The sequence below is a fragment of the Eriocheir sinensis genome, unplaced genomic scaffold (assembly GCF_024679095.1).
Source record: "Eriocheir sinensis breed Jianghai 21 unplaced genomic scaffold, ASM2467909v1 Scaffold179, whole genome shotgun sequence".
NCBI lineage: Eukaryota > Metazoa > Arthropoda > Malacostraca > Decapoda > Varunidae > Eriocheir > Eriocheir sinensis.
Window position 1 is genome coordinate 431379 of NW_026111172.1, and position 22382 is coordinate 453760.

Below are 22382 nucleotides of genomic sequence, written 5' to 3' on the forward strand. Positions count from 1 at the left end.
CAGAAGTGTGAGCATGGAGGTAAAGAGGGATTTGAGAAATACAATAATAGTACCAACCCACACATATGCAAGTGAAACATGGGCCTGGAATGAAAGTCAGAGGTCTAGAGTGCAGGCAGTGGAAATGAGTTATTTGAGGAGTGCTTGTGATGTGAGTAGAATGAATGGAATGAGTAATGAAAGTGTGTACAAGCATTTTGGAATGTGTCACAGGGGTGAAGGGAAGAAGTGAAGCGACAGACTTTAAAGTGGTTTGGCCACATGGAGCAAATGGAGGAGAGTAAGATGACCAGAAGGGTGTATGTGAGTGAGATAGGAGGAAATGCTAGGGGACGACCTCCAGTGAAATGGAGGGATAGGGTGCAAGAGTACGTTAGGGAGAGGGGGGAAAGATCTTTGAGAAACTATGAGCAGGCAAGGAGGGAGTGTCTGGATAGAGAAAGTTGGAAACTCTTCTGCCGTGGCCATCCCCTGATGGGAGCTCCTAGGAGCAGGCGTCGGTGAAATGAAATATATGATATAAACCACAAAATATACTTCTCATGATATGCAAGATGAGATGAAAGGAAGTGCTGGGCAAAGGGGGGAAGCAACTGCTTGATTAAATGGTCAGTCAACCTGATCACAAGATAATTGAAATGTATTCTTTTACAGCTTTAATCCCCTCCATAAATTTGTTGCAAGACTTATTTCATGTTGCCTCTGCACTACTTGTCCCTATTATACATACTCCATAATCTGTTCATTTTAATACAACATTGCAAAGCTATAGTCGGTTCACCCAAGTCTGAAGCGAGCATTATCGTGTGCTGGCAACCTGCTGTCACACAGCGTGTCCGATTTCATGGATACTGTATGCTAGCCTACGCATAGTAAACAGTCGTCAGTGTCAGTAATATGCAGGCAGCAATAACAAATACCATCAATTATAGTCGATTATGAGTTAAAAAATATTAGTAATGTCGCAAATACAGTACCCTCTCGAGTTTCATGCCAACCGAGTTTCGCAATCCACAAGTTTTGCGCTCAATCCTACATTCTTACCATCCCGACTTTCGTGCATTATCGCCCCGAGTTTTGCGCTGCTTTGACATGTACGGGTCATGTCTACTTACTGTCGGCGTCACGCGCGATTCCTCAAGGCGGTGTCACATTGGCCGTTTTCCTTCAACCTTTGGGGCTATTGGCAACCGCCCGTGCACCCACCCGGGAGCGAGTTGTTAGTTGTCTGTACGGATGGAAAATGGTTGGAGGTACGAGCAATCGCGTGGCTGTATGTAAACAAACAGACGACGGCAGTGGCTGAGGAGTGAGGAGCAGTGGAAAATGGCCAACCAAGAAACTCTTAAAGTAGACTGGCAGAGCTGCTTTGTTTACTATTTAATCGATACAGGGCGACTGCTTTGTTTACTTTGTGAATACGGACAACCGACCTTGGCCATGTATGACGCACACCCTGAAAATTTGGAGCTGCCGGTCGCCCGTATCACCAACGCAGTCGGAGGAAAAAGGCCCAGTGTGACACCAGCAGCTTAAAGGCGCGGTCACACAAGCTAGCTTCTCGGGAATTTTCCACCGAGATTATCTTCCAACAATTTTATGCCTCAAATTTATCCTCATGTTTGGTCACGCAGAGGACTGTTGCATTCTGGAATATATCAGCTGAAAAGCAAAACAAACAATGGATCCAGACTTTGCAGAGTTTGTTTTGTGGTGTTTGCTGAAGAAAAAGAAAAAAATGAAAAGAAAGTATGTGTTGGTTCGTGAGTGGTTAGCTCAGAGACAAAGGGAGAGTGTGTAACAGCTTGCTACCGTTAAGTGTTACGAGAAAGTACGTAACAGTGAGGACCAAGACACAATGAAGCAGTGGCTATGCTTGGAAAAGACTCAAGTCCAAGATCTGCTCAACCTGATTACTCCAGGCTTATCTAGCTTCATGGAACTCATTGTGGTGCTGGAATAAACATGCAGATAGCTACTGAACAGATCAACTGATACACTCTTCTTCTTGTGACCACAACTTACCAACCTCACAAGAAAATAACCAACATGCTGGTGACTGAGTTTCTGACAAGAATTTCAATGAGTTTCCGGTGAAATGCAGCCGACTTTGAATCTCTGTACAAAATTCTCAAGAAACTATACTCTATTGATTTTAACTTGAGCCCTTGGGCGCGACTCAGGGATTCCCCACGAGGCCACGCTGGTGCCACATCACTCCATTACTCTCCTCAGAGAGGGTCGCTACCTCTCTCTCTCTCTTTTGCATGGTTGTGCAGGGTGCGAGAGTTAGATCTACTTGAGTTGTCCATTGTGGTGTAATGCTGAATGGTGCAGCCAAGCGCCTGTTGCCAAGGTCCGTCAGGCAGCAACGTCGCATGAGCCACTTTGCTAAGTGATATGGAAGGTTTACTAAGTCGTTGTCTTTCCCTCTAATCCCAAGCCATTCTTAACACCATGCAGTCGTATAATGAATATGTATACATTCCGTAAATAGATAACGTACAGACTAACAGTGAGACAGATCGCCATGCGCAGGTCATCACTAGATCTGTAAACAATGGGGGTTTCCTCAGGCCAAGCCACAGGGCTCAAGTTAAGAGTCGATGGACAATAGCGATTGGGTGACCATGTTCACACCTGCTGGGGCAGGATTCACAGAGATGCGTGCTAATGGCCAGTGGTAAAAGCCACGAACTAATGATTTATCTCTCAGAATTGACTTCAGATTCACAAAGCTTTTGTTTTGTCATAGTTAGAGGCCGCTGATTGGATGAGTGCCTGCGATGACATCATCGGACTTGGCCAATTACAAGCGTGTTTTCAGAACTGTCAGCCAATCGTAAGGCAACCAGCAGCCTTCAGCTGCGACTTCAAAATGACCCGTTCTCTCTTCACATTTTCTTCCTATTTTCACAGTACGTATTTTGAGATAACAAGTAAAAAAAAAAAAAAAAAAAAAAAAAAAAAAAAAAGGTCAGTTTCTCAACGGGCTTGAACAAATAAGCGTTTTTTCAGCATTTTCAATACCCCGAGTTTCGCAATCCGCAAGTTTAACGCTATACCTGCGGAACGAAGCAAGCGCGAAACTTGGGAGGGTACTGTAGCTGTTTTGTTAATTTACAAGGTCGCTGATTATGTTCATTAAACATTCTTGAAGCTGTCCACCACTAAGAAAATTAGCAGGCTTTATATTAACAAAACAGCTATTTGCGACATTACTAATATTCTTTAACTCATAATCGACTATAATTGATGGTATTTGTTATTACTGCCTGCATATTACTGACACTGACGACTGTTTACTATGCGTAGGCTAGCATACAGTAGCCACAAAATCGGACACGCCGTGTGATAGCAGGCTGCCAGCACACGATAATGCTCGCTTCAGACTTGGGTGAACCGACTATGGCATTGTAATTTTTCCATATAAACTTCTTGTTTTCCTACTTGGTATAACATACTTTAATTTTTATTTCACTGAAGTATCCACATTTTTCATACTAAGAACTCAAGATATTTAAATGCCACTTCAGGAACTATACCCATTGTTTGAATGTTATATTTCATCCTCTTTCCATCATTGTAAACTTTCTCTCCCCAAAAGACTCTTCTTGTCCTAATATGTATAGGGCAATTGGCACTTATCCTGTTTCTAGTAAAATGCACGATTCAGTATATAAGGATACATGAGTCCATCATGCTTCAAATGTGCTGTCATAAGATCCAACAACTTCTTGTGACAGCTGGGGTTGTAGATGGTTTCCGAAGTTAATATTAAGTCAAATTTTCTTTCTTCACCATCTGCATCCTTTCTAATATTTTCTGTTTGTTCGTTCTCATATTCACATTGACTTGATAATAGCTGGTTAACAGCAGCCCAGTCCCCAGAATAAAATGTGGCTTTGGAGGATAAAGACTCGGTAAGATGTTCATCTTTAGCACTGGCATTTCTTGAGGTCTTGTTATACAGGTTCAGTGCAACATTTGGTATGGTCACAAAATTCACAACCTCTTCATTCTGTTTGGGAGAAAAAATATTCATCTGAGCCTGTTTACTGCACATAGAACAGCAAGGAAGTGACAGGATATTGTGGATAACTGCTAACAAGAACTGTCTGAAAAATCTAACAGGGAAGGATAAAATCTCAACTGTTAACAAATGTTTATTCTATGGGTTGTTACCAAGGACATGGTATTTAACCCCTTCACTACGGCCAGGCCAAAACAGCGCCCCATGCCGTATCCGAGATCGCCATGCGCGCCAAATTTCAAATGTCGCTGTTGAATATAACAAGTTTTCAGCCATAACCTCAACATAATTATCATGTATTATATATGAAAACATGCAGAATTAAATGGTGCACATAAAGAAACTCACTATGGCCGGGCCAAAACAGCGCCCTGCGCCGTATCAGGGATCGCTGCACGCGCCAAATTTCAAATGTCGCTATTGAATATAGCAATTTTTCGGCCAAAAACACAATGTAATGAAAACATGCAGAATTAAATGGTGCACATAAAGAAACATAAATTGATTGATAATTTTGAGATGTAAGCATATATATGGAGATAAAATAATTTGTATATTGGCTAAAGCGAGCCAAGACGCAGTACAGGTAACTCTCGATTTATGCGAGTTTGGTTTATGCGTTTTTTAAATAACGCGGGGTCCAAATTCCAAATAAATGTTTAATTTACACGTTTTTTTCACTTATACGCGATATTTTATGGAGTGGCCACCAGATGTCTCACACAACTGGACTCACACGGCGCCGCGGCCACACAGCTGAGCTCAGTTCTTCCCGCGCCCCACTTGAACAAAAATACAGTACCCACGCTGCCACACTACTCAACAATAGGGGTGGGCAGATACCGGTACCAGTACCGGTACTAACGGTACCAGCTATACGGTATGGTACCGGTACCAGACTGCTCGGTACCGGTACCAATACTAGCCAGTCGTTCATGGTGTCCCTCATTTCTTTCTCACACGAGTGAGGCTGTGACTGAGTGCCTGAGTGGATATCTCGGTGATATGGATATTCTCTCTCTCTCTCTCTCTCTCTCTCTCTCTCTCTCTCTCCACTGAATGAAGTGAATATTTATTTTTCAATAGAAACCTACCTCTTGTTTGATATACATTGTTTTTGATTTACGCGACCTCTTCAAGGACACAATACTCGCATAAATCGAGTTACCTGTATGCGTGTCCTCGGATATGGTACGGGGCACACAAGGACGCAGTATACGCGTCCTCGTGTTGAAGGGGTTAATGGCTTAAATGGCAATAACCCAACATCTGTCAAATGCCAATGAATCATCGATCACACTATCCAGGCTTATCATGACAACAGTCAAACGGGTTTATCCAGAGAACATCAATGTGTACAAAAGGGGTTTACTTCTCCATCTAACTATTTAACACAATGTTGGAATCCAAAAGGCCCAGTACCCTTTCCAGGTGAGGCCACAGAAACTGACCAGGCCTAAACAGAATGTAGGCAAAGGGGGAAAAACGAAACAAGAAGGCAAAGGCAACCAGGCGTAAACATCAGGTCTAAACAGAGGCAGGCAGCCCATAAACCACGAGGGGAAAAACAAACAAAAGATGAGGAGAAAACAGATAACATGACCAGTTCATAAACATTTACCAGTGCCTAAAACAAGTAGAGTGCAAGCACACAGGTCAGTATGCAATGTTAGAGAAAAGGTGGGGCTAGCTGCACCCATTCCCATAGGATTGGACGTGATGACAATTGTTAAAAGCTAATAATAGAACAGGAAAATCAAGCGGGTGTGAAAATTAGGTGTTAATGACAAATAACAGAAAAGTAAATAACAATTGAGAATGAATCTGGCCAATAGGCATTGATAGGAAATTAGACAATGAGTTATGTGGAAAAAATAGGTGTGATAAGTGTTATTAGCCCAGCCCAAAGATAAGTAATGAGTTGGGTGGAACTGGTTCAGTCAGAGCTCCTCCAGCTTTGACAGCAAGTGGAATAAGACTCAACAGCCTAGCAGAGGCTGTGGTCATCTTACTTGTGAGTAGAAATGAGAGATTTTAGGGCAAGTCGCATCTTTGTGTAAAAATATCTTAGCCTGTAGATTAGTTTAGGGAATATGTGGTAGGGTGGTTACTTTATTGATGTTAGGAGGCGAGTAAGATGGAGAACCATTGCCAGTGGTATGACATGCTTGTGTGAATTTTGTAGGTTATAGGTAACTTCAACATAATAATTTCAAATGCATGTTATTTTACTTTGTTGTAATATTAAGATTTGTGGTGCCGTTGTTGTGGGTCTTGTCCACTCCTGACGTGTCTTATTAGTGTTTTCTGTTATTGAGATGTAGTACAGGTTGAGAATTCATTATCAGAAATTCCAAAATCCTAAAGTTTTTTTTAATGCTGACATGACGTGTCACAAATGGAAAATTCCACAAAACAACTCGTTCTCTTTTCCCATTTTCTTCCTTTTTCCATTATAATATGACACAATGGCTATTTATAACATTTATAAGACCATATTTACCTTATTCCCGCTTTTTACATCTAAGTGATAAAGGCGTTTATATTGAAATTAAAGGTTTTATTTTTTTAAAGTTAAACTGTGTTAAATTGCAATCTGGGAACTGATTTCATTGTTTGCTGCACATTTACGTCAAGGTAACTCTGCTTTTCGATGTCTTGTTATCTACAAACATGCCTAAGGAGAAGAAAAAGAAAATAAGGAGGAGACTGAGTCAGGAAGAAAGCAAAGAAAAATATGGAGCAAAGGCAAACAGGAACGAAGGACGGAAGGGAGGAACGAGGGAAACTTAAGAATGCCTTGATATATCTGCTGATCGCTTTAGATATTAAGGATGGGAAGATAAGAAAAAACAGACGGGATGAGAAGGGCAGAAATCAGCATGCCAATCCTCGTCGACAGAGCCAACTTTTGGTCGGTGACAGCCGATAAAGTCAGTCTGTCAGCTTCATCTTCATGGGCTGTCACCCGACAACGGAGTGGTCCCTCCACGGAGGGACAAATCTAGGAAGGAAGGAAAGATGGAGGAGGGAGTTCTGGCAGTCCCGAGCATCGGTGCTGCTGGGAAAACATATCATACCACCCACAATTCTCATGCCTCTCAAAGAGGGTATATCTCATCACTATATAAAGGAATTGGCTCTTTTTTCTCGCAAAGTTATATTTCAAGTTGAAAAACACAATTTATAAGCATTTATATATCAAGCAGTTGTCACAGTAACACCTTTGCTTGTTACTCATTGTGATTACTGTGGATTGTTTGCTCTGTGGTGTAAAGATATTGTTGAAAATGTCAAAAATTCCAAAATCCAAAAAAATCCAAAATCCACAACACTTCCAGTCCCAGGAATTCAACCTGTATGTTGAGTGGAGTGTTACTTTCATTAAAATAAATTTAACAGATTTTTTCCTTTGTTTTATCCCCAAACCTAGTCTCCATAACAACTTGAACTTGGATCATGCTACCAAGGATGAGACAGAGTAAGGTTGCTTAAAGCTTGATGTAAAAGGTTTCCATTGTGTCAGTAGCCATCAATCCTGGAAAATAAGAAACAAGAGTGAACCTAAAGGGAGGAAACAAAAAGAGTAGGACTTGTATAATAAAATTGATTGGTTTTGTAATGTATTTTGTAAGTGAGAAATTTTATTATTCAAAACATTTGTTCCATGTTTTTTGCCTAATTCATTCCAGAGGTAAAAAAAAAAAACTTTCTAAGTTTTGACACATGAAAAGTTTTCTAACATTCAGTTCAAATCTATAAGTATTTTTATGAGGACTATACATGTCTTAGAAAAAATATTGAAAATTATAGTAAAAAATTAAGTAAACAAAAATAAAAGTCGTAAACCCCAATCTAGCATTTTTGTCACAAACAATGCTGCTTTATGGCAACTGCTTGATTCCTTCACCTATAACCTGTTCAGTGTAGTGCACAAAGTTGACAGATGTTAATGATTTTTTTTATCAATCACTTATATATCAGATGTTGATGGAAAAAGTGTATGAGTGAACAAAATGGACAAAAATATGACGAGAACATGTCAAAACAGCCAAAAAGAAGAGGGTGCCAGTGTGCATCAAGGAAGTCATGCAGAAGCTGTTGCCACATGTTGGACTCTGTGCTTGACACCCATTGAACACTACAACCACCCCACCAGATGCTCATCAGTGGCTGCCAACATTACCAATATCTCTGTGGTACCTGGAAATTAGCCTACTGTAGTATGAGGGAAATTATTAACATCAGCCAGTCAGTCATTGTGCATCAATCCTGTGTTACCCCTCCCTTCCTCCCCCTTCCCTTTCTGTCAGACAGTCTAGACACATGTTCGTTCCCTGCTTCGTTGATTTCCTTCTTAGTGGTTCAAATTTATTTCTTGTGTGCTAAATTTTGCTCACCAGAGTGAGTACGGTAAAACCCCGATTATCCGAAAGCGGATTATCCGAAAAACCGGATTATCCGAAATTGATCTGGATAATGCAATTAAAATTTTTTTTTTTTTCTATACTAAAACGTTATAAAACATCAAAAATAAGTAAAAGTAACTACATATGTACTATATTAACACATTTAAAATTGATAAGAACAGTTAAAATGAATATGCTTTCTAATACGTATTGCCGAAATAGCTTGTAACGAATAGATCAATGTATTAGACAAAAAACATTAAACACTCTCTCAACAACACCACATCCGCACCTTTGCCCCAGCAAGGACGTAGGTGCGGCGAACGAACAAACTACTGCACGACTACTCTCACACCGTACTCTCAAGACAACGACACAAACACGACTCCCCTCTCCACTCCATGCCACATTCCCCTTCCAACATACGAGTTGCGCGATAATATGTGTCATCATACTGTGTCTCCACCTGCACGATGCATCAAGGTCACACTTGCAAGCTTGCACAACCATTCACAATCGCACTCTGCAACATTCACAATTCAGATCTGCAACGCTCACAAGTATCAACATACACTGGTCCAGACAAGGAGACACACAGACAAACATACAATAAAACATTTACATCACATGTTTTAAGCGTACTACTTTGTTTAGCGTAGCGTGTGTTTGTTTGGTTTCATTGTTTACATCGTCAGTCGGCGGCAGTCGCGTCACACACTTCACACTGGGCAGTCGCATCGCGTTCTACCTGTGCTTCGACCTCACTTCTTTCTACATCACCATGCCGAAAGAAACCGGGAAAAGGAAGAAAGTCGATCAAACTGGCGGCGATCAAAGTGGCGGCCATAAATCTGGATTATCCGAAAAATCGGCTTATCCGAAAGAGGCTTCCCCCCTTCCATTTCGGATAATCGGGGTTTTACTGTATTAATTAAATTGATAACCTCCCCCCTCTTCCCAGCCTTGTTACCTACTTAATAGCCCCCAAGATGTTTTAATTCAACCGTTTCTTCCCTCTGTAACTCACGCATCCAAACACATTCAGTTTAACCGTTCCCGCCACCTCTTTCTCGCCACTTAGGAGCGTCAATCGTTCTCTGGCCTCCAAGACGTAAGGAGTGTGCTTGCCCTATTCTCTCCCCTTACCCTCCAATATTGTGTAAATTCTTGTTGCCCCCTTCTTGTTAATACTCTAATCATCTAATGTATACCCACATATATATAGTATACTGTAAATTAATTTCACTCGTTCTCTGGCCTCTGAAAGGTCCATTTGTGGCTTGCCTCAGCGCCCGTTGTCTCGTGTCCACTTACACATACACCCCCAACTTGCCCAACTTGTGTTTCAAAATGTAGTCTTGGTTCCTATCACCTAACTGTGGCTCTAGGCCCTCTAGGAATTCAGTTTATATGCTTAAGTTATCCCAGGCCTAGATTAGGTCTCTGATACTATTTGTTCTTGTCAAGTCCTTTTTTTTTTTTTTTTTTTTACAGCAGAGGAAACAGCTCGAGCAAAAAAAAAAAAAAAAAAAAAAAAAAAAAAAAAAAAAAAAAAAAAAAAAAAAAAAAAAATAAAAAAAAGCTCGCTACTCACTGCTCCTATAAAAAGCGTTCAGAGGAGTGGCCGAAAGATAGGTCAATTTCGGGAGGAGAGGTGTTCTGATACCCTCCTCTTGAAAGAGTTCGTCATAGGCAGGAAGAAATACAGACGAAGGAAGATTGTTCCAGAGTTTACCTGCGTGAGGGATGAAAGAGTGAAGATGCTGGTTAACTCGTGCGTAAGGGATTTGGACAGTAAAGGGATGAGCTTGAGCAGAAAATCGTGTGTGGCGAGGCCACAGGAGGGGGCGAGGCATGCAGTTAGCAAGTTCAGAAGAGCAGTCAGTGTGAAAATATTGATAGAAGATAGAAAGAGGCAACATGGCAGCAGAATTTAAGAGGTAGAAGACTATCAGTAAGAGGAGGAGAGCTGATGAGACAAAGAGCCTTAGGCCCGTACCAAGAGTCACGAAGGTTTAGCAACGAAGATCGAAGGTAAGGACGGTGCGTACCTATAGTCACTAGCATTTTTGGAACGAAGGTCTGCGGGAGAGACGAAGGGAAGGTAAGGTCTACCCCGTGTCTTCCCTCATACCTTCGAGGAAAAATATGTTTATTTTCCAAATTTGGCGTGGCAAATAGTTGCGATTCAGTTAAAACAACTTGAGAAATTTTTTTCCCTAATGGGAAAGTCATATATTATAGTTGCAGTGAATATGTTTGTCTTGTTTACAACAGCAGCACGTGCCTTCAAAGCACAGAAAAACCAGCCAGCCAGGCGGGAACCTTCGTGGCTCACATTCTCCAACGATCTATGGTTTTTCAATTTCTTTCTCATTTCAGTTAAGACATCTGGCTCTGCAAGTGCAAACAAAGGGTATCTTAATAATTTACTGCATGTAAATAATGATTAATAATGGAAAAAACATGAAATAATAAATAATAACTGTTGAATGCTATGCTAGGCTATTTCAAATATTAGGCTACCCATGTTATTTATACATGCAACATCAATTTTTTTTATGTATAGACACTTGCAGAGTCGTATGTCACTTTATATCCCTTAATGAGATGAAATATGAGTATCTGAAAGGCTATAGGTCGTTCAAGTATGATCAAACTATACTGTTTGATATACAAAGTTGTTTCTTCGTGTCCTTGTATGGTATATTATCGATGCAAATCTTCTGTTTGAGGTTCATATACGATGGTTTGAGGATTTTTTGTATACAAAAACATTCAAATGATCTTCACACAATCACAAACTCGCAATGCACAGGTGCTACATCTACGTTCATGAGTGGACAGATGGAATGAAACGGACAATATTATGGCTGTAATAGCACCATGGAGGTATTATACCTCCATGAATAGCACTGTGTGTTTGTATGTGTGTGTGAGTGCATTAGATCTGGTAGGTGAAAAGAAGGTTGCAGTGTGTGTATGTGCATTTACCTTCCCGAGCGACTTGTGGTAAGGATTGAAGGCACGGTCTGAGGCCGTGCCTACTTTGTCGAAGGGAAGGTATGCGGCTCCACCTTCACGACTCTTGGTACGGGCCTTAGACTCCACTCTGTCATGAGAGCTGAGTGAGTGCAGCCCCCCCTCATGTGAGATGCATACTCCATATGAGGGGTGACAAGGCCCTTGTATATGGATAGCAACTGTGCGGGGGAGAAGAACTGGTGGAGACGATACAGAACGCCCAACCTCGAGGAATCTGATTTAGTGAGAGAAGAGATGTGAAGTTTCCAGTTAACATTTTTAGTTAAGGATAGACCGAGGATGTTTAGTGTTGAAGAAGGTGACAGCTGAGTGTTGTTGAAGAATAGGGGATAGGTGTTTGGAAGATTGTGTTGAGTTGATAGGTGGAGAAATTGGGTTTTTGAGGCATTGAAGGACACAAGGTTCCTTTTACCCCAATCGGAAATGATAGCAAGGTCTGAGGTTAAGCGTTCTGCAGCCTCCAGTCTGGAGTCTTGTAATTCCTGTTGAGAGGGTCTTCTATTGAAAAAAGTTGAATAGTGCAGAGTGGAGTTGTCAGTATATGAGTTGATAGGACAGTTTGTTATGGAAAGATCATTGATGAATAACAGGAAGAGAGTGGGACAGAGCCCTGTGGAACACCACTGTTGATAGGTTTAGGGGAAGAACAGTGACCGGCCGGAAAGGAAACTGGAGATAAAGGAACAGAGACAAGGATAGAATCCGAAAGAGGGCAGTTTAGAAAGCAAAGAACTGTGCAAGACTCGAAAGCTTTCGATATGTCTAGCGCAACTGAGAAAGTTTCACTGAAATGGCTAAGAGAGGATGACCAAGAGTCAGTTAAACCTTTCGATGCTTAATCCTCGCAGCGAGGACTAGCATAACTTGCTGGTGGTGCTAAATCCTTGCTGCGAGAGCCAGTCGCACTCAAATTTCCCACGTATGAGTGTTCCACCACTATTTCTCACCCCACAGCATTGCCAATTCAGTGGGTTTTCCACTAAATTTGGTGGAAAATCATATCAGCCTAGTGCAGAAAAACGCGGAAAATCTATGGATGAGTAACTGGTGGATGTTGTTGTCCAATATAGCGGCATTTTTGCATAGCTTCACTGACTGATTTTTTGACCAAATAGTTGTAAATTTTGCAGCTGGCAATACTGCCCTGCCAGCACCCCATCATCAAGAGATCCACTCAGTAGTTGCCTTACGGCTGACCGTCGCGCACGCATAAATGTACGTCTTCACAGGCAACACCCCCTGAATGTGCCTGTACGTTTGCAGGAGAGGCTTACATTACCAAATCTTATAGATCTTGACCTTCTCTTTCCAATGATGTTTTTGTTTTTTAGTTGTGATGAATAGTTTTTAAGATATAGCGGTTGAAAGAGCGAGCAATAGCGTTACTTGATGAACATCTCTGTACATTCGCAGGAGAGGCTTACATAACCGAACCTTATAGATCTTGGCCTCCTCTTTCCAATGGTGTTTTTGTTTTTTAGCTGTGATGAATAGTTTTTGAGATGCAGAGGTTAAAAGCGTGAGCACAAGCGTGGTGGTGCTAAAAGCTCGCTGCGAGCGCCAGTCGCACTCACTGGCAACACCCCCTGAACGTGCCTATATGTTCGCAGGAGAGGCTTACATAACCGAATCTTATAGATCTTGGCCTCCTCTTTACAATGGAGTTTTTGTTTTTTTAGCTGTGATAAATAGTTTTTGAGATATAGCAGTTAAAAGAGACTCCCCTCCCCCAGCTGGGCTGCCCGAGTGCGCCTCGAGGGATAGTTTCGCTGCGAGCGATTATCAATGAAAGGGTTAAGAGAGCAAGAAGATCACCAGTAGAACGCCCCTTATGGAACCCATACTGGCGATCAGATAGAAAGTCAGAAGTGGAAAGGTGCTTTTGAATCTTCCGGTTAAGGATTGATTCAAAAGCTTTAGATAGACAGGAAAGAAAAGCTATAGGGCAGTAGTTTGAGGGATTGGAATGGTCATCCTTCTTAGGCACAGACAGTATGAAGGCATACTTCCAGCAGGAAGGAAAGGTAGATGTTGATAGGAAGAGGCAAAAGAGCTTGACCAGGCAGGGTGTCAGCATGGAAGCACAGTTTTTAAGGACAATAGGAGGCACTCTATCAGGTCCATAAGACTTCTGAGAGTTGAGGCCAGAGAGGGCATAGAATTGAATCTTACTAACAGGCATAATGGAGTCAAAGGGGGGATGAGTAGGAGGAATATGCCCAGAATCGTCCAGAGCAAAATTTTTACAGAAAGTTTGAGAGAAGAGTTCAGCCTTAGGGATAGACGAGATGGTGGTGCTGTCATCAGGGTTAAGGAGAGGACGGAAATATTTTTGGCTAGGTGCCAGAAGTCTCTGGAAGAATTAGAAAAAGCAAGGTTTTGACATTTACTATGAATGAAAGAGTTTCTGGTAAGTCGAAGAATAGATTTTGCACAATTCCGGGCAGAAATGTAAAGATCATGGTTAGAAGGAGTGCGAAGGCTCTGGTACCTTTTGTGAGCTGCCTCTATATCTTTGACAGCACAAGAACAAGCATGATTAAACCAAAGCTTTTTAGCATGAGGAGTAGAGAAAGTACGTGGAATGTGTGCCTCCATTCCAGAGACAATCACCTCTGTGATGGGCTGGGCACACACAGTGGGGTCTCTCTCCTGGAAGCAGTAATCATTCCACGGGAAATCGTAAAAAGTACATCCTCAGGTCATCCCACTGAGCGGAAGCAAAATGCCGGAAGCATTGCCTCTTCGGTAGGTCCAGAGGCTGTACAGGAGCGATAGGAAAGGATACAGAAATAAGGTTGTAATCAGAGGAGCCCAACGGAGAGAACAGTTTGACAGAGTAGGCAGAAGGGTTAGAGGTAAGGAAGAGGTCTAGTATGTTGGGTCTGTCTCCAAGACGGTCGGGAATACATGTAGGTTGCTGAACCAACTGCTCTAGATCATTGAGGAGAGCAAAGTTGTAGGCTTGTTCACCAGGCTGGTCAGTGAAAGGGGATGAAAGCCAGAGCTGGTGATGAACATTGAAATCTCCTAGGATGGAGATTTCAGTGAAGGGAGAGTGGGTCAAGATGTGCTCCACGTTAGAGTTTGAGTAGTCAAAGAATTTTACATAGTTAGTAGAGTTAGGTGAGAGATAAACAGCACAGATGTATTTAGTAATAGAATGACAATGAAATCTTAGCCAGATGGTGGAAAATTCAGAAGAGTCAAGGTCGTGGGCACGAGAGCAAGTTACGTCGTTGCGCACATAGACGTAACATCCAGCTTTGGATTGAAATTTAGGATAGAGATAATAGGAGGGAACAGAGTAGAGATTGCTGTCAGTAGCCACAGTAAATTCCTTTAATGATAAATATTGTTGTCTCTTTCAATTATCCCTTCCTTTAGTATTTAAGTTATGGTATATTGGCAAGAAGGCACACAGGAAATTAACAGCCTCACGTCCTCCCATAGAAAGTGTTCGCACTACCAAAGAGTTCTTCCAGTATCTCACCCGGCGTGACTCAGTTAGTTTAGTTTCACAGTCAAGTTTATTCTTCTCTTTCTCCCTGTGTAGCTGTTGGGTTCGATCAATAGATCTTGGGGTGGTGGCAGCCTACTACAGTGCTCGTCATAAACATTGTCGCCAGAGACCACGGTGTCCGTTTGAAAGATCAAAACGCGCGCGCTTTCCTTGGCGGGCATCGGGTGCTTTAATTTGAATTATTACACATCTGGCATCTCAGCCTGGGTGTTGGGCAGCTTGCAATGGCAGGAAGAAGTGACAAGCACCTGTCAATCACTCTGACTGGGGTCCGCTTTTTTGCTGGGTTCCCGCGCCACCCCCCCAGACTGGCTTGCAGTTACTCTGCTGTTTAGCTGTTTTCCTGGACAATGGTGCGCTACCAGATCTTGTCGCGGATGACATCGCAGCCATCTCAGCTCTCCACAAGGCTGGACACTCCACACGGGCTATCTCTGACCAGACGGGCGTCAGTGTCCGCCAGGTTCAAAGATACGTGAAGCGTATGGGTGAACTCGGCGGCAACAAAATACCCGCCAAGAAGAAACCACCAGGAAATACCCGCAAAACTTCCCTGCAAACCCTGAGAGTGGTACACCGTGAAGTCGAACGCAATCCACGAGTATCGGCCAGGAAAACCAGGGAAGACAACTTGGGATTGCTTGGTAATGTGTCTGTGAGGACATTATCGCGCCGCATCCACGACGGCCTCCAGTACCTGAGCTATGCAGCGCGGCCCAAGCCTGTGGTTACTGTAGCCCAGCAAGAGAAGAGCCTTGCATTTTGTGACAGGATGAAAGACTGGACCATGGAGCAGTGGCGTGGCGTGCTGTGGAGCGATGAATCAAGATTCACAGTGACAGCCAGCAGTCAAGGTTGCGTGTACCGGCGCCCAGGCAGCGACCCGCTCGACCCCCGCTACACCGCTCCTGCCGTCAGATTCCCTGTTTCATTGATGGTGTGGGGATGCTTTTCCTACCACGGGGTGGGGAGCCTCATGATGTTACCCAAGAACACCACAATGAATCAGGGGAACTACCTCAAGCTTCTGTGTGACCATCTACCAGGGTCTTTCGAGATGTGTCAGGCCTCCACCTTCATGCAGGACGGTGCACCATGCCATACTGCTAAGTCAGTGAAGCAGTGGCTCAGGGACTGCTGTGTGCCGTTCTTCGAAGACTGGCCTGCTAATTCCCCGGATTTGAACCCAATTGAAAATTTGTGAGCGATAATAAGACGGGAGTTACGCAGCCACGACTGTTCAACCGTGGCCAAACTCCAAGCTGCGCTTCACCACCTTTGGAACACACTCGCTTCCCAGCATCTCATGGTGCTTGCAGACAGCCTTCCGGCCCGTTTGGAAGAGTGCAGGAGACGTCAAGGAAAGCCAACAAAGTATTAGTTGTAAGTTCAATAAATTTCTCTGGATGCAGTACATGTTTATATTACCTGGCGCAGCGTGGGAGAGGGGTGCGACAATGTTTATGGCGAGCACTGTATATAAACTCAGTCACACAGGTGTTTTAGTTCAAATTCATCCTCAACTCCAGTCGTTATTAACACTCATTTTTAAATAAAGTCGAAAAGACCCCCATTAACCCGGTAGCAGCGACGGGCCAAATTTGTGGCTTTACCGTGTAGCAGCGACGGGCCAAATATGTGCCATGATAACAACCCCCCAAAATAGATCATGCATAATCTGATCACAAATGTTTTGCTATATATTATGAAATGGTTTGTGTGAGGGGTGATTTTTCTCATTTTCTCGCTTAAAGGGACCATTAAGAAACATGATCCCAGCTGCTACCGGGTTAACCCCCCCATACACCCCCCAGGCATTACATTTCTACATATTGTTTGCAAGTAAGTGCTATCATTGGCCAAATTCATGAAATTTGTTCCTTACTATAATCTCTGTGGCCAAACCCTCCACAGATAGTTGCTACATGCCACACTATTCCTCAAGTTGATTAAAACATTTCATTCTCCAAATATTTTTTTTTCTAAATGTGGTGGATTCATTTGCCAAAATTTTGTTATGCAACTGCATAACACAAAAGAAGAATTTAAGTAATCAATGACACATTTCATATTCATGCTGCTTAAGTAGTTTTCATTTAATTTGAAGTGGAAAATACCCAGGCAGTGTGCACAGCAACCTTCAGGCCCACCTAGACTGTAGGGGTTAATAAAGGGTCCATTAAGTTGTGTGTATGGGCGTGGTCATGTTTAAACAAGAGAAAGTAAGGCGTACCCTGCGTTCACTGGACCTGTTTGGTGCACAACTTCCCACTGAAGGGGGGGTGGGGGAAGTGAGTCCAACAAAACAGTGCATCAGTTGTGCACAATAAAAATGGTGTTCCACACAACAGTTCCCCAACAATATTCCTGCAGCAGCTCATATAGGTGACATAGTTGAACGAAAGATGTGCGGAAGGCAAAATGGAGATGAGGTGATAATGGCCACACTCATATAACTACAATGTCTCCTTTGTTTAAAAACACTGGTGCCCTCCCACCAAACCATGATTCCTAAGGTCATTTGATTAATGGCACCATCATGATGCAACTTGTTGCCCCAGTTGCACGCTCAACATGTCTATTCAAAGATGGGGTGGTGTGCATGGGTGGAAGGCTTTGTGTTAACAAGAGGTGACAACCCATGAAGTGTGTATGCCATGTTTGTAAATAATGGGAAAGATACAGCAAGGCCTGGTGTGTGCAGGAACAGCTCTATAATGGTATACATATGCATATTTTGTTTCTATAATTTTGCCCTTGAGCTGACTTCTTAACTAAAAAGCATAAATAAAATAAAAAAGACAGTCCCACTGATCCCACATCACAAAATCCCATTTAGTACAAATTTCATTTCATGCATATTTCTTTAGTATCTATCTCACATTAATTAGGATCTATAGTATCAGTAATGACAGGAGGTAGAGGCATGTGTCGTGGTGCAGCTAACCTCACAGCAATGACTGTTGCAGGCAGTCTCGGTATGACTGTTTAGGTTAAAGGCAATGGTTTACTGGAAACAGTGATCATACTTGAATTAAACATTCAGAGAAGGTATGAAGATGCAGCAGAGGTGACACTGGCCACTCATATAACTAAGACATGTCCTTTGTCTACAAACACTGGTCCTCCACCAACACAATTCCCGGTCCAATGACTTGGTGGGGCGTTTAGCTAACAGCACCATCTTGGTAAAACTTGGTAGCTCTGTTTCATGATGTTGCACAACATTGTGTGGATAAAGGGTCAATCAAACACAAGACTGAGGACAAGGCAAGCACATGAGAGCAGAGGGAGGTTTAAAGGGGAGGACAGAAAGTGTGGGAACATCGCTCTATCCATGCTGCGATATTTAAATAATATCTAATTTTATTTTTTAATGTAAATTTTGACCTGCAACTAATTTGGCTTGTGACCTGCCTGTTGGAACCAAACCCTGTCATAACTCAAGGACTACCTGTAGTTAATCTCTCAGATGTGCTGCTTAAGTGTGCTGGACAAAGTGCGGTAGAAATCCGGGGCAGGTACTGAATAATGGTGATTGCTGAACTGAGTATGATAAACATCTGGGAGTGGGTTGTGGCTCCCTGACTGTGTCAATTTCTGATTCCTGGACATTTGTGGTGCTCAGACAGGTGCTCCCTCCTATTAGTCTGGGAAAATGAGGGTCGAGTGTATTCATAATTGTAGGACCAAGTACTATAGTAAACGCCTAGGAATGCACTGTGGCCCCCAAACACTAGCCATTCTCGATTCCTGGACTTTTGCATTCCTGGACAGGTACTTTCTCCTAATGGTCTAAGAAATCGAGGGTCAATTGTATGTACCCAGTATCAATTCCACATAATTTATCACAACTATCCTTTGTCTTTACTTCTTAATAAAGCTCTTTCCATATATAAATTCAAGCGCCATACTGATATTACATTTTTTTCACATTCCAAAACCATTATATCACTCACACACAAACCAAAAAAAAAAAAAAAAAATAAATAAATAAATAAATAAATAAATAAATAAAATAAAATAAAATAATAATAATAATAAGGCAAACATGTTCACGCAACTCTCCCACTAAATTATGTCTTACATAGTCTTGCAAGGTGATGTGAGCTCCATGGAGGGCACAGAAGATTGCTGGTAGTGCAGCCCCACAGCCTATCTCTAGCACTCTGTAACAATGAAATATATATATATAATATATATATATATATATATATATATATATATATAATATCAATACATAATATATATATATATATATATATATATATATATATATATATATATATATATATATATATATATATATATATATATATATATATATATATATATATATATATATATATATATATATATATATATATATATATATATATATATATATATATATATATATATATATATATATATATATATATATATATATATATATATATATATATATATATATATATATATATATATATATATATATATATATATATATATATATATATATATATATATATATATATAAGGAAAAGATATTGAACATTTTGTGCTGAGAACTGCTAAATTCAAGTCAATCCCTCCTTTTACTTTTCACTTTCACCTTACTAATAAGAATAATATTTTTGGGGTGCCCTTAATGCTCCCTCCATTGAAATGTTATTTTTGATTCTCACTCATTTATTTGTTTAAAGAATCAAAGGTAAAAAATAGGCTGATAATACAGATCACTTTATTGTCACTGTACAGTGAAAATAACAGTGGCTTTATTGTCACCATTTAGCGATAATGTTACCTCAATCACTATGTCTGCTTTTTCTCTACTTACAAATGCGTAAAAGACAGCCCTGTCATGACCTAAGTTGTCTTGGATAAGAATCATGTAGAGTGGATAGTTAAATCTATTAATTTTGTAAGTTCCATCCATGGAAAATATTTCTGGATATTTTAGAGTATGAGCTTGTTAGGTAGCAAATGCAATCATTTGCATGGCCCCACTGTCATCTACTGTTATATTTTTCTTGCCTTTTCCTTCATCCAGTATTTCATTCACTATTTCAGTCAACTTGCCGATGTCTGATATTCCCTCACAATTTTTCACTTTCCGCTTCCGCTTTACCCTGCAGGAAAGATTTCAACTGTCTGTTATCTGGGTTAAGTTTCAGTACATCCCCTGCGTCTCCCACCTCCGAACTTGACAGTGCGTTTCTGGTTATAGAATCGCTGTAAAGCTACACTGACCTCATGATTTTGCTGCAGATGGGTCTTTGTGATAACCAGCTTGATTTTTCTTGCACTGAGTGCCACCAACACGTTACAGCAACATGTAAGGTATCACTGTTTTTGTCGTATGCCAAGTCCTTTCCGTTTCAGATCGCCAAAATGTTCACACAAAAAAGAAACTGATCCGTACTTGGGTCCGTCAGGGATTTGCTTCTGACGATGCATATTTTCTCTGATAACTGAGCTAAAAGACTTCACTATTGTTAAATTCTTCAAGAGTTGAACGTCTCCGTGGATAAAATATCCCTAAAGACAGATGTTGTGTCTGTACAAGTAGGTAGTCCACTTGCCCGTGGTCGGCAAGTGGATTGGGTTGATGTTCATGTGGCTCTGCTGACGTGCCTGACTCCATGTTGTTTGGCTCCTGGTTGGTAGATGGATAATCTGGAACTTGTGCGTAAGTGTCTTCCTCCATGTTGCCTTGGCTGAGGTCAGCAGGTTCATGTGTGTTGAGTCGAGCATCTGATTACACGTTGGGTGACTGGAGGTGGCTACTACTATTTATTTATTTATTTTTTTATTTTTACATGTGGCCTATAGCGCTGGTAGGCTAATCCATATGGGTCTGATGGTCAGCCCGAGCCCATCGTGGCGCAAGCAATTGTTTATAGTGGCGCCATTATTATTGGCTCATGCTGCCTCCCGGAGCTCATTCTTGATTTCACTTGTGCTGTACAGCTTCTTCTAGATTCCAGGTTGATGGGTGGTCTTCAGGACAGCATGTGGGTAGTCTTAGGCCACTCGGCAGTGACTGAAAAATCCCAGGTGGTAGTGGCGGATTCGAACCTACATCATGGACAACGCACCGAATGTGAGGCCGGCACGCTAACCACTCAGCCACTGCCTCCCCAACTACTATACTGGTTATTACAGTGATAAACAAAGATCCAGATGTTCCTCCCTCCAAACTCCCCCTTCACTACCCTCTTATCACCTCCCTCCCTACTCCCCCTCTTACCACTTAACCATGGTAAACCTACCCTACTCCCCCTTCACTGCCCTCTTACCACTTAACCATGATAAGCCCTCTCCATTTCCCCTTCACTACCCTCAAACCACTAAACCATGTTCCGCCCTACCTACTCCCCCTTCACTGCCCTCTTACCACTTATCCATGTTCCATCCTCCACACTCCCCCTTCACTGCCCTCTTACCACTTATCCATGTTCCATCCTCCCCACTCCCACTTCACTGCCCTCTTACCACTTATCCATGTTCCATCCTCCCCACTCCCCCTTCACTGCCCTCTTACCACTTAATCCATGTTCCATCCTCCCACTCCCACTTCACTGCCCTCTTACCACTTATCCATGTTCCATCCTCCCCACTCCCCCTTCACTGCCCTCTTACCACTTAATCCATGTTCCATCCTCCCACTCCCCCTTCACTGCCCTCTTACCACTTATCCATGTTCCATCCTCCCCACTCCCCCTTCACTGCCCTCTTACCACTTAATCCATGTTCCATCCTCCCCACTCCCCCTTCACTGCCCTCTTACCACTTAATCCATATTCATACGGTGATAACATCGTCACTTCTGATAACAGTGTGCTGTAATAACATCAGCTATAATATCACTGTATGGTGATAATAACATCGGCAATAATATCACTGTGCGGTGATAATAACATCGGCAATAATATCACTGTGCGGTGATAATAACATCATCTATAAATTAACTGTGCGGTGATAATAACATCATCTATAATATCATTGTGCAGTGATAATAACATCAGCAATAATATCACTGTGCGGTGAAAATAACCTCATCTATAATATCACTGTGCGGTGATAATAACATCAGCAATAATATCACTGTGCAGTGATAACATCATATATAATATCACTGTGCAGTGATAACAACATCAGCAATAATATCACTGTGCGGTAATAACAACATCAGCAATAATATCACTGTGCGGTGATAACAACATCAGCAATAATATCACTGTGCGGTGATAACAACATCAGCAATAATATCACTGTGCGGTGATAATAACATCAGCAATAATATCACTGTGCGGTGATAACAACATCAGCAATAATATCACTGTGCGGTGATAATAACATCAGCAATAATATCACTGTGCGGTGATAA

The 22382-nt window shown here is 41.8% G+C and overlaps 1 protein-coding gene across 2 annotated transcripts in view; it reads right to left on the bottom strand.

Moving 5' to 3' along the window:
- The window catches only part of LOC126990588 (histidine protein methyltransferase 1 homolog), a 102821-nt gene that overhangs the window by 12383 nt on the left and 68056 nt on the right, over positions 1–22382 (bottom strand). For both annotated transcript variants that reach the window (XM_050849224.1, XM_050849225.1), the window contains exons 6-7: positions 19098–19179; positions 3690–4021 (exon numbers count right to left, since the gene is read on the bottom strand). In XM_050849224.1, coding sequence (XP_050705181.1) covers positions 3690–4021; positions 19098–19179 — 414 coding nt within the window. The remainder of the gene's footprint in view (positions 1–3689; positions 4022–19097; positions 19180–22382) is intronic.